At 49.8% G+C, this 10275-nt stretch overlaps 6 protein-coding genes across 6 annotated transcripts; 3 read left to right on the top strand and 3 right to left on the bottom strand.

Annotated features, from left to right (window-relative positions):
* Positions 1-171: 171 nt before the first annotated feature.
* FOXG_11353 (uncharacterized protein) lies at positions 172-1879 on the top strand. The gene is made up of 2 exons (XM_018390949.1): positions 172-525; positions 578-1879. The coding sequence occupies exons 1-2, from the start codon at positions 485-487 to the stop codon at positions 1533-1535; spliced, it is 999 nt and encodes a 332-aa protein (XP_018249511.1). The 5' UTR covers positions 172-484; the 3' UTR covers positions 1536-1879.
* On the bottom strand, positions 172-2519 carry FOXG_11352 (DNA-directed RNA polymerase I, II, and III subunit RPABC3). The gene is made up of 2 exons (XM_018390948.1): positions 1902-2519; positions 172-1823 (listed from the first exon to the last, which is right to left on the bottom strand). Exons 1-2 carry the CDS (start codon positions 2240-2242, stop codon positions 1718-1720), a joined length of 447 nt encoding a protein of 148 aa, XP_018249510.1. The 5' UTR covers positions 2243-2519; the 3' UTR covers positions 172-1717.
* A 37-nt stretch (positions 2520-2556) lies between these two features.
* FOXG_11351 (elongator complex protein 4) lies at positions 2557-3748 on the top strand (the record flags this gene model as incomplete). The annotated part of the gene is made up of 2 exons (XM_018390947.1): positions 2557-2995; positions 3051-3748. 2 exons carry the CDS (start codon positions 2557-2559, stop codon positions 3746-3748), a joined length of 1137 nt encoding a protein of 378 aa, XP_018249509.1.
* On the bottom strand, positions 2578-8398 carry FOXG_11349 (uncharacterized protein). The gene has a single exon (XM_018390945.1). It carries the CDS (start codon positions 8084-8086, stop codon positions 5207-5209), a length of 2880 nt encoding a protein of 959 aa, XP_018249507.1. The 5' UTR covers positions 8087-8398; the 3' UTR covers positions 2578-5206.
* FOXG_11350 (uncharacterized protein) lies at positions 4155-5006 on the top strand (the record flags this gene model as incomplete). Its single annotated transcript, XM_018390946.1, has 1 exon — positions 4155-5006. The coding sequence occupies one exon, from the start codon at positions 4155-4157 to the stop codon at positions 5004-5006; it is 852 nt and encodes a 283-aa protein (XP_018249508.1).
* Positions 8399-8551: 153 nt separating the features above from the next.
* FOXG_20516 (uncharacterized protein) lies at positions 8552-10043 on the bottom strand (the record flags this gene model as incomplete). Its single annotated transcript, XM_018400799.1, has 2 exons — positions 8552-9882; positions 9956-10043. The coding sequence occupies 2 exons, from the start codon at positions 10041-10043 to the stop codon at positions 9149-9151; spliced, it is 822 nt and encodes a 273-aa protein (XP_018249506.1). The 3' UTR covers positions 8552-9148.
* Between the last annotated feature and the right edge of the window lie 232 nt (positions 10044-10275).

Raw genomic sequence — 10275 nt, 5'->3', positions numbered from 1 at the left:
ATTCGGATATAGTATACAAGACTGAAAATATAGGGGAATGTATCCCTCAACCTTCTGGAGCACTTGGAAGTGTATCTAGAGTCAAGGGTTCTGGAGTGCATGGAGAACGTACTTGGTCTCACCGAGCAGCGTGGGGCTGCCAACATGACACAAGTATCTCGTCGCTGATCCGGTAAAAGCACAGCAACCTACTTCCTGATGTAGCTTCACCGAGAAGCCCGGACAGACAACAGCCGGAACTCCACATCATAATCACTCCCGAAGAGCATACATTTCAAGGGCAGGTGCTTGCTCTGCCGATCTCGCATATAAACCAACGTTGGGAAAAGCCCGCAACTGCATCAACGTTCCACTGCCAAACAGTCGGTAGTTACTCAACATTGACTTCATCATCTATCTATTTGAGTATATACGATAACAGATCAGTTACGAACCAAGAAAACCCCACCAGCACAACAACTCAAGCATCTTTCCCTGCATCAAAATGGCCAAAACAAGCATCGATCTCATCGACGAAGTCGACATGTATGATCCAAAATCTCTGCCATTCTAATGCAAGTGTAACTCATCTCTTAAGGTTCCCGTATGCCGAGACTGATCCCGACGCTTTCACCAAGATGAATGCCGGGCTCTATACTCTGGTATGGAGAGATAGCCAAGGCACATACCCTATTGGGTACATCCTAGACCGTGTGGCCAGAGAGCTACATGAGGTCCCTGAAGAGGTCAGGGGAAAAATGGAATGCGACGATGAGAAGAAAACTATAGTGCTCTTTCAGGAACCTACGGAGGAACAACGTACTCGTCGCGCGGCGACCCTGGCTGACTATTGGCGGAAGAATGGGACATTCCCTCTTCTCCGTCGCTGGCGTGACGAACTCTGGCCTGTATACGGACGTAGTGGCGAGCTATTGTTCAGCATGGAACGAGCTGCGATAGGCTTGCTTGGTACGGTGCGTTACGGCGTTCACATGATTGCGTATGTCAAGGACGAGACTGCACCTCATGGCATTCGCCTCTGGGTCCCTACGCGTGCTCGGAACAAGGCAACCTTTCCCGGCATGCTCGACAATACCGTGGCAGGTGGTTTAATGACAGGAGAGGACCCCTTCGAATGCGTCATTCGCGAGGCTGATGAGGAAGCCAGTCTTCCTGATGATATTGTTCGCAAGAGTGCCAAGTTCGTCGGCAACGTCACATACATCTACATCACGGACGAGGGACAGGTCGGCGAAGGCGGCTTTATTTATCCTGAGTGCCAATGGTTATACGATCTCGAGCTTCCCAACGATGTGATCCCTCAACCCAAAGATGGCGAGGCGGAGAAATTTGACCTCTGCGACGTTAATCAAGTCAAGGCGGATCTCGCCGAGGGTCGATTCAAGTCCAATTGTGCCCTCGTCACCCTCGACTTTTTCATTCGTCATGGAATTCTCACTGACAGAAACGAGCCCGAGATTGAGCAGATCAAGCGGAGAGTGCGCCGCGACATTCCTTTCCCAGGTCCGCATCAAAGTAATTGGCGCTCATTGTGATTTTGATAGACCAGGCTCACAGAGACGAGACAGAGTCTTCGACTTTGAGAATCATTGGGGGCAACACGGCGGTTTTCGCATGGGTATCATTAATGTGGCCTAGAGCTAGTGGTAACACAAAAGCCCATAGTGGTGGCGAAGAGCTATAGTCTAGATGAATGGACAAGTTTAGGCGCTTCTGATTATTTCTTGACGAGTAGATAGACGTTGTCGACACGGAGGGGAGTCAGTTTCTTGATAGGGCCTTGAAGCGACATAAGAAGACCGCCGAAAGAGCAGTAGGCATTGCTGTAGGTTAGATTCAGTCAGCAAACTTGTGTGTTCCAGACTCGGTGACGACAAGGGGGCTTCATGTAAGAGACGCACATGGTATTTCCATCGAATGTCTCCTCGAACTTGTAGATCTTTCCATGGCACACGTAGTCATAAAGGTCGGCAGCTGTCGCTGGCGCATCACCACCCTTGCCAACGTCTCGCCAGCCCTTCTCGTCCTCCTTGCTTCCGTCCAGAGAGAGAGTAGTAGACAGAACTACGTGCAGAGTGTCGGAAACAGCACAGGGAAAGAGCTCGATGTTGATATCTAGAGTCATAACAGTCTGAGAGTCGCTTGAAGTGCACGAAATGCGGGCGACACGGTCGTACTTGGACTGATCATACTCAGTCACGGTGAACGATTCTTCGAAGAGAGTAGCGTCGCCGCTCGCCATGTTGGGCAGTCGAGAAGAAGACGGAAGAACGGTTAGGATATCTTGCGGGAGGAAGAGCGAGTGCTTTGTATCGTTACGATCTTCGCGTTGTCGTTGGTTTGTATCAAGAAGAGAAAATGTTTGGATGCGGCTCGGAAAAAGTTGGTGGATACTTAGGTACCTCAGACTGTAGGTGGGGCACACACAATACGATATCACCCTCTCTATCACAGCCTAGGTACCTACCTTTAACTTCTTAGAGCATTTTCCATTTATTGAAAAGAGGAGGGAAAAAAAAGTATCACTCAGAAACTCGCACACGAAAGACAAAGACAATGTCTTTTCGCAAGCGTAATGTCGTCATTGGAGCTGCCGGGTCTTCATCTCCCATCATTCGACAAGAGAAGTCTCTTGCACCCGGAACAAGACCATCTCCATTAGATGGACGTTTGACAACCTCCACAGGCACGCAGTCTTTAGATCAGCTCTTGTCAGGTCATGCTGGAATGCCAATGGGCACTTCCTTGCTCGTTGAAGAGACAGGAACTACGGACTTTGGAGGAGTACTTTTACGATACTATGCCGCCGAAGGACTTGCCCAAGGACATCAAGTTCACCTCTTGGGATTTGGCGATGCTTGGAGAAGAGAGCTTCCTGGTCTTGGCAGTCCTGATGGCTCTAAGAAGAGCAGCAAGCCAACCTCATTATCAGATGAAAAGATGAAGATTGCTTGGCGCTACGAGACACTCGGACAGCGCAATGTTCCAGTCAGAGGTATGCTCTTTGCGCTCCCTCCAAGGACGTAATGTTGACCTGCGACTTATTGTAGATGCCCAAGCACCAACAACTCCCGGACAGACACCGAGCACGTTTTGTCATGGCTTCGACCTGACCAAACGTCTTGAAAACAGTGCCATCAAGGGTCAGCTTCACACAACCCCAGTGGAAGGTCCCATGGCATCTCCAACAAACACGCCTTTCCACAAGTTCATTGCCGATGTGACCTCCAAAATCAAGAACTCGCCACCTTCTACAGTTCATCGAATCGTGGTACCCAGCCTCCTCTCGCCTACACTGTATAATTCTGCTGCCAGTCAACCCAAAGAGGTCCTCAAGTTCCTCCATGCTTTGAGAGCACTCCTTCGACAGTACTCAACCCAGGTCACGGCATTTGTGACTATTCCAGTTACTTTGTTCCCTCGCTCTACGGGACTAACGCGGTGGATGGAGTTACTATCCGATGGAGTTCTCGAGTTGATTCCTCTGCAACACCAAGCTCCAGTTGTGCGGGAGCCCGGCAACGAAGACAAGGGCCAAGGACTACTACGTGCTCATAGCTTACCCGTGTTCCACGAAAAGGGAGGTGGTCTGGAAGGTACCTGGAACAGGGAAAACTTATCTTTCAAGCTGAGCAGTTCCAGTGGGTTGGTAATTACACCCTTTAGTCTACCACCGATTGGAGACGAGGAAGAGCCAAGTAAGGTTTCCAAACCCAACGATCACAAGAAGGAGACCTTGGATTTTTGAAGAGAGGACAATTCAATGATTGACCTGGTTTTGTGATCCTGCCTTTGAGTCTCAAGCTCAGGACTCTTATCTTATCTTTACTCCCGACCCCACTCGCCTAAAAATTTTATCACCTAAAAGCAGCTCCAAGCTCTAAACTTCTCTTCTCTTCTTTCTTCTGATCAACATCAACCATCTCAAAAGGTATGTCAGAATCTTTTTTTTTTTTTTTTTTTTTTTTGTCGCACTTTATCCACGCGACTCGGACACAATGATTATACACTTATTAATCTGTCAATCCCCTGATTTTCTGTGACGACACAATAAAATTACGAAGACGACTTATGATGTTGTCCTTTTCACACTTGTTTATGCTCGCTATACTCCAACGAAGCGCCCGCTAACTCACAATGCTTCAATAGATACCATGGCTTCTCTAGGCCCAGCCCCTGTTCGGATATCCAAGATCGCTGGGCGATATCTCATCTTCGATTCTGAAGCAGCTGCGTTCTTGCGTCGGAATGAGAATATCAACGGTACTCTAGCCGGAACGGCGCCTCAGCAACCGACTCAGAATATCTTTCTCGGTCTTCCAATTGAACTCCGGCCGGAGGAGGCTGAAGCGTTATTGCATAAGAATGTGGCTTATCTTGTAGACGACGTAGCTGCCCACCACCATGTTCTCCAGAATCACAACGCCGAGGCGAGGAAGTTATACCTCGACTCGCTTAGGACAAGAAAGCAGACAGCACAACAGGTTATTGCTGAAAAGAATGCCAAGAGGGTTGCTGAAGGAGCATTGAAGCGTGGGAAATCCCGCCGTGTGCCTCCTAGCAATGCAGACGACGACACCATCACTAGTGAAACTAAGCCCGCCGTACATCAGCAGGAATCTGCCCTTAAATCCCTGGGCGTCACCCCAACATCCAGTGGGTCGCTGATTTCTTCAGAAGCTGAACGGACATACCAGGCCACTAACCCTACGCAAGGCCCTTTGTGTGGCTTTCTACTTACTTCTGGTCACTACACGACTCCCGGTCTTCGCTTTGGTGCCAAGTATAGTGTTTACCCAGGCGATCCCTTGAGGTTTCATGCCCATTTCATGGCAAACCAGTATGAATGGGAAGAAGATATTCCCGTCTTGGATATCGTAGCAGGAGGCCGTCTCGCCACAGCTGTGAAGAAGGCGTATTTGATAGGGGCACAACAGCCACTAGCGAATGGATCACGGGATGACCAAGAGATGAAAACCTTTAGTATCGAATGGGCTGCAATGTAAAAAGCTGAATATAATAGATGCTATGCCGAACATATCCTGACAAGATGATTTGAGTCACAGGTGAAAGCTTGACCATTGTGAATTCATGCCCATCAGCTCCCGAAAATGAAACAACGCAAATGAGTGGAACAAAGGCTACAGGTGCTTAATTACAGCAAACAAACCATTACCGATTCCCTTAATCGTGGGTTTGCAGGAGCTCAGGGGACGAAAACGCGGCTGAAGCTAATAACCTCCCGGCGGCAACAGACGCATTTGTCAAAGTTGTTCATAGCAAGAGAGACACGGCAGTCGTCGCATAGACTTAGGCATCGACAGGGCCAGACAATAATGGTCCTGGGTGAGCTTTGACACACCACGCATTGCGGACCATCGCTTCCAAAACCTGATCCCCCGTTTTCCCATGATGTCTCGGAGCATGCCGCAGATGCAAACGCTTGCCGCCGTGATAGTAAAAGTTGTTCCAAAAGATGCTCCTCTTCGTCAGGATCTAATTTGGTGCTGCGCCCCGGTTGCATGATGTTGGCTTTGGGCTGTAGTAGGCCAGATCCCGGGGAGGCCAAGACTCGAGTGCGTTGCAATTGCTCCATTCGCCGGTATTTGGCGCGTGTCATGATGCCATCACTTTGGAGGTGGGCAGACAAGGTCATGGCCTCCTCGCGCTCTTCAGGGCTTGTGGGATGCAGAAGGCGTGCTAGATCGGATATTTGCATAGGGGTGTCATGGAAAGGCGTGCTCTCACGACTGATTTGAGGGGATCGTTGAGTAGGTGTTCGTTGGCCGTCGTCATTCTCGTCTTCTGACTCCCATGCTTGGTAATCATCCACTCCATCACCGGCGGTCGACATAGAGACGACGCTTGTAGTGTCAAAGTCGTCATCTGAGTGAGGTTCAAAGTCGCCGCTGGAATCTGCAGATCCCCACCAGCCGTTTTTCACCCAATATTTGTATAGATCCCTATCTAGGCTCTCCTCGTCTTGGTCAATGCCCACACGCCTGAACTCGGCCTCGATGTCTGCCGTCTCCTCTTTCGGAATGCGTCCATCATTATATGAAGATGGTCCTCTTGGTCGTGGCTGTTTACGACTAGAGCTTTTGCTCTGGCTGTCCATGCTTTTTGGGTGCTGAGCAAGCCAAAGGAGCCATGCCGGCTGATATCGGATCCGTAGAGTCGCAAGACACCATAACAAGGACTTGGCGCTAATTCTTGCAATAAGTTTGTTGATACTGAGTAGAAACTCCAGTGCCATAAGCCAACGAGAACTCCTTTCAGACGCCCCAATGCCCGCATGAAGGTTGCGCTCACTGCGTCCTTTCGGTATCTTCTGAGCAGCACGTTCGCGGGCGTACCCATTGGATGCAATTGATGGGCCCCCTTTCACGGGAATCAGGCCGATTGCGCCGATCTGATCATATCGCGAGTCGGGCAGGCCGCCGCCACCGCCAATTAGTTTTCTTTGCAACTCCTCGGCCTCCTTAAACCGCTGCTCTTCCAGCCAGGTGCGTCGTTTTAGACTGATGCCCCTGTCCTCATTTAGGTAGACGGCTTCACTAGCCATAGTGATAGCGCCGAACCCAGTTCGCAGTAGAGCCGTGTAGAAATCCATTTCTCGAGTGATGCGAATGGAAGAGAGCGATACGTTCGCCTGCATGTTTTCATGGGCATGGATGAGACGCTGACGAATGGTCATTGAAGCCATGTCTAATGTCGAAGGGGGAGAGAATGCTGAGAGGAGCAAAGCCAGTCCGTATATGAACAGGCATATAGCGATACCTAGTAGAACAAGGACATGTGGCACAAACCCTATGATGCAAACAGTTGGAAATCTGAGTAGACTCTGAGAGGATGGATTGTCGAGGTCAAAGGAGATGGCTGCCCATACAATGCTAGCCATAAAGCAGAGACCCCAGAATCCCGTGCTGATTAGTCGGTACTTAGCTTGCAGATTGAAGATACCGAGCACATGGCTCGTAATATGCGTCATCGAAGATAGCAAGGCAACGAGGAGAACTTCGGGCGAGGTGTTGACCCTTCTCATAACCATTGACCTAGTCAGAGCTATAGCATTTCCAAGCCCTGAGGCTGGGGCATCAGCAGAGGTTGTTTTAGTGAAGAGGTTCCAACCAAGCTGGTTACTGATGGCAGCATCGGCCTCTGCAAACGCAAGAGACTGTTCAAATAGTGTCATACCTGTCTCCGGTGCGACAGGACGCCCCTGCACGGCACAGGAAACGGTCTCAAGGAACTGGCTAAGACAAAATGTTCCGAACAAAGGCCACAACAGGGACAAAGAGCCGGTCAGATTACGAGCAGAGCCAGATTCATCTGACGGTATCATCCGAACGGCAATGCAGGAGTGTTCATCGGAGGCTGAGAAGAGTAAAATTGAACTCAGAGAGTTGAGAAAGGCGTTTCGGTGTGAGAACATCAAGTCCGAGCTTTTGCTTGCGTTACCCCATCGTAGCTCGGAAAAGTCGGATGAGGTCTGGCATTGAATAGATTGAAGTAACTGGCGCGCCTGTATTACCAATAGGACGATAGGAACGAATCGTAATAAGAGTCTTGTCGGCCATCGCAAGCGTAGGCGTCGTCGAGTGGCAGCGAATATGTGTGTCCGGTTAAGTATGACTGCCATAGCTATGCAACACAAAGCCCACTTGCTGGTGGCATATCCAAAGACACTGCCTAAGCTACGGACACTGTCGACGGGTACCCGTCCTATGGGAGCAGTGGTCGCTGTCTCAGACCCCCCTGCACCTAACAAAGGCTCCATTATGTTCTGAATAGTCGGGTCGGCCTCAGCAAGTATGGTATTCGCGCCGACTACTGCTGGTATGTAATTCGAATTGTCGGTCGTCGTCTCGAGATGTTCGGGCACAGAAATGTAAGATCCAAGTTTCTTAACGAATCGCGGTCCGGCCCAGACAAGGTCCTCTAGTATGGGCGCATAGCGTGTCACATTGACAGTCCAGACAGCAGGATTGTACCACGGACCAGATGCATTGGCAGCACCAAACCCTGTGTTGGTTGTGAAGCTGGTGAGGGGTGATGGCGCAGAGGGGACGAACTCGTCGGCCATGGCCTAAGGAGAACTATCGGGCACGAAGTTGTCGGAAGAGAATGGAAGGCAAGTTAAGGAAAATGAAAGCTGCGAAATAAACGTGTCGGTCGCAGGAGCGTTATTTTGATAACGAGTCACTGGGTTTCGCCGAGGACATTGTGAAGTGTCCTTGTTTGAAGCGTGGTTTGTTGGTCTGGGGAAGCGATGATGAGGCAAGGCACTGAGCGACCTCAGTGTTGACATCGAGGTGGAGGTGGTAACATGCGGAAACTATGGACTATCGATGTACCTGCCAGGTCAAGACAAAGCCCAGACTGAGTTGGACTCACGGATACTAGCGCGTCCTCTGGGGCCCACTGTAGCAGCCAAACAGCTGTAGGAGTGCTTGCACAGTCATGCACAGTGTTGTTAAAAGGACGTGATGTACCCACCTCAGGTCCCCTGCATCAACCCACGGGAAGTGGTCCCGATTTCGGCGCCAGACTAGGCTTAGTAGCTCTCAGGAGTTTCAAGCATGGTGTACCTTAGGGTAACTACGCTCAATTCTAGGACATGATATTAAAGCTGGCTTACTCATTATCTCGTCCTTTCACGTCCACTGGATAAGTTTTCTCAACACCGTCTGACACTACCCCGAAAGAGCTGACATCCTGCTGGGTCTAGCGTTTCTATCAGGCAAAGGTCCATAGGTTATTCAGCAGGACAGGAGCCTCAGGGGTATCTTCTTATAAGATAAATATGCTTGACTCTTGATGTCTGAACTTTCCCGACAGTTTGCCTACCTCCTTTCCCTTGCCTTCATTCTCAACGATGTTTTATGATGCTTCAAAGAAGATCAATTGTCCTCTTCGTCCGAAAGTTGTGTCCTACGAGACCATTTCGAGCCAGGACTATCCAGAGTGGCCAAAGAAAGCCCATGACATGCCCGCATAAGGCGAAGGAATTCAGTGGTATTGCCTTAATCGAGCACAACGAAGTCAACAAGCTGGCCTTTTTAGTCGACATAGCCCGTGATGGTATGATTGATTGAACGCCTGGAAACACCCATGAAGTTGAGTAATATGCTGACCTACTATCCAATCAACCCACGATGACCGATTCTTTGAGTGATGTAGCTACTGCAAGGTTGGCTCCTTTGCTTGCATGTACGGCACGGGCGACGAGGTCTCGATGCAGACTGGCGTCTGATGACGGCAAACTTCCCTTCAGCCAGAGATTTGTGATTTCGTCCCGGGAGGGGAGATAGGCCACACAGCAAGCTGCGAGAATTTGTGAATGTTCAGAAGGAACTGGATCGAGCACCATGATGGGTTCATCATTGTCCGCCCCAGGCACCAAAGCCGCAACACCTCCAGAGACAGTATCGACACAGTCAATACCAGCATCCGCGAGAGCGGCGGCGGCAACAGTGATGCAGCCGCTAAGCACGTTCATCATGTCCCATTCCTCGCTTCCCTGTTCCACAGCTACTTGACGGGCTTGATCTCCTTCAATAATGGTGACAACCACATCCACTCCACTCTTGGGCCAACGGTCTGCAATGAGGGCGCCCCTGAGAGCTGCTTCGAGATGTGTGCTCAAGTCACGCTCGGTGGAATCGCGTAAATAACCCCTTCTTTGACGTGTTGCAAAAGGTGCGTATTTGACATGTGTAGAGAGGACCATGTGAGGGGAGAAGGGCGCTGATCGAGGTAGAGATCTAGGCCCATGAACGGTGCATGAAAGTTTCATGCCCTTACTACTAGAATCTTGCTGTGATTCAATTTCTAGGTACGCCGATCCAGAAGCGGATGGGGTTAACCCAGTCTGCAAATCTAGTCAAATGATATTAGTCAACTCTTCACAATAGACGACTACAAGTTGCTTAGAGAAGGGTTGGAAACTCACATTGTGACCTAATACCATTTGGAGCGCGAGTCCGAATGGAAACAGCTAACTCATCGGCTTCATAAACAGGTGCCCAGCACATCACCATAATACAATTCTACATATGGTTCATATACCACTCAATGAAACGGATGCGCATCTCGAGGAACACTGAATCCTCTTATGTGCGAGCCAATATTAATTTCAGAAACTGACATAACCCAAAGAACTCATAAGATGCGCCTGGCAGCCTGGCTCATGAGAAGTTGAGAACCAAACTGAGTCAAGGGCATAGACCGCACTGGAGACAAAGGTGATTCGAACCTATTCACTACAAAAGT

The sequence above is a fragment of the Fusarium oxysporum genome, chromosome 10, assembly GCF_000149955.1.
Source record: "Fusarium oxysporum f. sp. lycopersici 4287 chromosome 10, whole genome shotgun sequence".
Lineage (NCBI taxonomy): Eukaryota > Fungi > Ascomycota > Sordariomycetes > Hypocreales > Nectriaceae > Fusarium > Fusarium oxysporum.
This window is presented reverse-complemented; position numbering and strand designations above follow the sequence as displayed.